At 38.6% G+C, this 3,970-nt stretch overlaps 1 protein-coding gene across 1 annotated transcript; it reads right to left on the bottom strand.

Annotated features, from left to right (window-relative positions):
* Positions 1-2,098: 2,098 nt before the first annotated feature.
* On the bottom strand, positions 2,099-3,612 carry LOC106985842 (dnaJ homolog subfamily A member 1-like). The gene is given in 2 exon segments (XM_053210340.1): positions 2,099-2,692; positions 2,695-3,612. Coding segments are annotated over 2 exon segments (1,185 nt in total). The 5' UTR covers positions 3,506-3,612; the 3' UTR covers positions 2,099-2,318.
* Between the last annotated feature and the right edge of the window lie 358 nt (positions 3,613-3,970).

Below are 3,970 nucleotides of genomic sequence, written 5' to 3'. Positions count from 1 at the left end.
TGTTAAGTTTCTCAGGATCCACATAAGAGTGAAAACATATGGTATCTGTCTTTCTCCGTATGACTTATTTCACTTAGCATAACACTCTCCAGTTCCATCCACATTTCTACAAAAAGCCATATTTCATTCTTTCTCATTGCCATGTAGTATTCCATTGTGTATATAAACCACACTTTCTTTATCCATTCATCAGTTAATGGACATTTAGGCTCTTTCCATAATTTGGCTATTGTTGAAGTGCTACTATAAACATTGGGGTACAAGTGCCCCTGTTCATCAGCACTCCTGTATCCCTTGGGTAAATTCCTAGCAGTGCTATTGCTGGGTCATAGGGTAGATCTATTTTTAATTTTTTGAGGAACCTCCACACTATTTTCCAGAGCAGCTGCACCAGTTTGCATTCTCACCAACAGTTCAAGAGGGTTCCTGTTTCTTCACATCCTCGCCAGCATCTATAGTCTCCTGATTTGTTCATTTTGGCCACTCTGACTGGCATGAGGTGGTATCTGAGTGTGGTTTTGATTTGTATTTCTCTGATGAGGAGCGACATTGAGCATCTTTTCATGTGCCTGTTGGCCATCTGGATGTCTTCTTTAGAGAAGTGTCTATTCATGTCTTCTGCCCATTTCTTCACTGGATTATTTGTTTTTCAGGTGTGGGCTTTGGTGAGCTCTTTATAGATTTGTATACTAGCCCTTTGTCCGATATGTCATTTGCAAATATCTTTTCCCATTCAGTTGGATTCATTCCTGGGCTGCAGGGCTGGCTCAACATTCGCAAATCAATGTGATACATCAATTAATAAAAGAAAAGATAAGAACCATATGATCCTGTCCATCGATGCAGAAAAAGCATTTGACAAAATTCAGCATCCTTTCTTAATAAAAACCCTCGAGAAAGTAGGGATAGAAGGAACATACTTAAACATCATCAAAGCCATTTATGAAAAGCCCACAGCTAATATCATCTTCAATGGGGAAAAACTGAGAGCTTTCCCCCTGAGATCAGGAACAGGACAGGGATGTCCACTCTCACCGCTGTTGTTTAACATAGTGTTGGAAGTGCTAGCTAGCATCAGCAATCAGACAACAAAAAGGAAATCAAAGGCATCAAAATTGGCAAAGATGAAGTCAAGCTTTCACTTTTAGCAGATGACATGATATTATACATGGAAAACCCGATAGACTCCACCAGAAGTCTACTAGAACTGATGAATTCAGCAAAGTTGCAGTATACAAAATCAATGTACAGAAATCAGTTGCATTCTTATACACTCATAATGAAGCATCAGAAAGACACATAAAGAAACTGATCCCATTCACAATTGCACCAAGGATCATAAAATACCTAGGAATAAAGCTAACCAAAGATGTAAAACATCTGTATGCTGAGAACTATAGAAAGCTTATGAAGGAAATTGAAGAGGATATAAAGAAATGGAAAAACATTCCATGCTCATGGATTGGAAGAATAAATATTGTTAAAATGTCAATACTACCCAAAGCTATCTACACATTCAATGCAATCCCAATCAAAATTGCACCAGTATTCTACTTGACGCTAGAACAAGCAATCCTAAAACTTGTATGGAACCACAAAAGACCCCGAATAGCCAAGGTAATTTTGAAGAAGACCAAAGCAGGAGGCATCACAATCCCAGACTTTAGCCTCTACTACAAAGCTGTCATCATCAAGACAGCATGATATTGGCACAAAAACAGACACATAGACCAATGAAATAGAATAGAAACCCCAGAATTAGACCACAAAATTATGGCCAACTATCTTTGACAAAGCAGGAAAGAATATCCAATGGAAAAAAGACAGTCTCTTTAACAAATGGTGCTGGGAGAACTGGACAGCAACATGCAGAAGGATGAAACTAGACCACTTTCTTACACCATTCACAAAAGCAAACTCAAAATGGATAAAGGAACTGTATGGGAGATAGGAAACCATCAAAACTCTAGAGCAGAAAGCAGGAAAATACCTCTCTGACCTCAGCCGCAGCAATTTCTTACTTGACACATCCCCAAAAGCAGGGGAATTAAAAGCAAAAATGGACTATTGGGACCTCATGGGGAGATTATTTTTTAAAGTACTTTTTACAAGTATTAAACTTATCTTGCACACTGAAGTCATCATACATACAGGGCAAAGTCAGAGCTTTTGTATTTTTTACTCTTCATTTAACTTTTAAAACACTACTATAGTTGAATATTAAAATAACAACAACAGCAAGTAGTGAGCTATGATTATAGTCCTTCACTCATTCATCACTGCATATAAAATGCCAGCAGTGTTATTCACTGGCCCCATTAAGAGGTTTGACACTGAACACCTCCTCTAGGGTGATGTTCATCATCTTCATACACTTCTCCATTGTAATGGCGCTGTCTTTCCTGATTTGGATCAAAGTCCACCAGTTCTACCTGGTCCATTTCATCAGTCTTTTCTACTTCCTTCCTCTCAGGTAGGAGTTTTTCCAGCAAAGAGAGTTTATCAGGAGAGAGAAAGCCATTCTCAGGAAAGTTTACCTTAAATTTGATGATTAGGCAACCCTTTTCATATGGTCTACGATTAATTAGCATGCCTTCATTCAGCACACACTTGATATCTCCATGTTTGACAATCTGACCTGGATGTGAGGTAATGACAATTGTTCTGTTGTCAAGAATAGACATTGGTTTTGAAAGCTGCACAGTGCTTCAACCAGCTGTATGTCCATACACATGAAAAGATCCTCTCCTTGCCTAGTAAAAACAGCATGGTCCTTCTGATCTAAAACAATGATAATATCTCCTGGTTCCAATCCAGGTTCTTGGTCTCCTTCACCATGGAATGTTATCTTCTGGCCATCTTTCATGACTTTGTCAATATAAACTTCTAGAATTTTCTTTTCTCGAACTATTTTCCTTCCATTGCAGCTTTTACATCTATCTTTAGGACTGATCCATTCCCCATGGCCCTGGCACTCCATGCAAACAGATTGAATTTGCTGAACCATTCCAGGTCCTATCTGATGAATTCTTATTTTCATTCCAGTACCTCAGCAATTGGGACAACATTCTACCACTCCTTTCTTACCACCCTGGCCTTCATATTCGTCGCAAATCACATTCTTTTGCAGAGCTAGTTTTTTTGTTGTACCATTATACAAATCTTCTAAAGTTACAAAGAGCTGGTGCACAGCATTTTTACTTCTCCTTTCTCTCTGAATCGTTCCTCCTCCTCCAAAAAACATATCAAAGATATCCATGGGGGAGCCAAAACCACCACCTTCTCCACCTTCTTTAATTGCCTGTTCTTCTCCTTTGTCATATAATTTCCTTTTCTTCGCATCAGAGAGCACTTCATAAGCTTGAGAAATCTGTTTAAACTTCTCTCCATTTGCATTCTTGTCAGGGTTGTACTTCAAAGACAATTTCCTGTAAGCCTTTTTCAATTCTTCCTGGGTGGCATTGGGTTTGACCCCCAAAATGTAGTAAGTAGTTTCTTTCACCATTTTCTACAGCTGGTGAGGGGGCTGAGGTCAGTGTGGGGGAGCGGGAAGGAGCACATTGCTGGGCGCAGCTCGGGCAGCCACCGCTTCTCCGTTTTTCACTGAACGTTCTAGAAAGTTCCCGTAACATTCTATTTTAAACTGATAATTTCAATCATGCACAAAAATTCTATCCTCTACAGCTCCATCCCCCCACTTCATGTCATTAATGTCAAAAATTATGTCTTATTTGTTGTATACCTATTAACATCGATTTATATCTTTTTTTTTTTTTGCTGGATTTTCACCTCTAATTTTATGCACCAAAAATCACAACAGTACAGTTTACTATAATTGTCCATATATTTACTGTTATTGGAGAACCTTATATTTTCATACAGCTTCAAGCTGCTTTCTACCATCTTTTTTTTTTTAACTTGAAGGACTCCCTTTAGCATTTCTTATAGGACAGGTCAGGTCTAGTGGTAA

The sequence above is a fragment of the Acinonyx jubatus genome, chromosome E2 (genome assembly GCF_027475565.1).
Source record: "Acinonyx jubatus isolate Ajub_Pintada_27869175 chromosome E2, VMU_Ajub_asm_v1.0, whole genome shotgun sequence".
In the NCBI taxonomy this organism is placed as follows: Eukaryota; Metazoa; Chordata; class Mammalia; order Carnivora; family Felidae; genus Acinonyx; species Acinonyx jubatus.
Note: the sequence above shows the minus strand (reverse complement) of the source record. Positions and strands in the feature narration are given on the sequence as shown.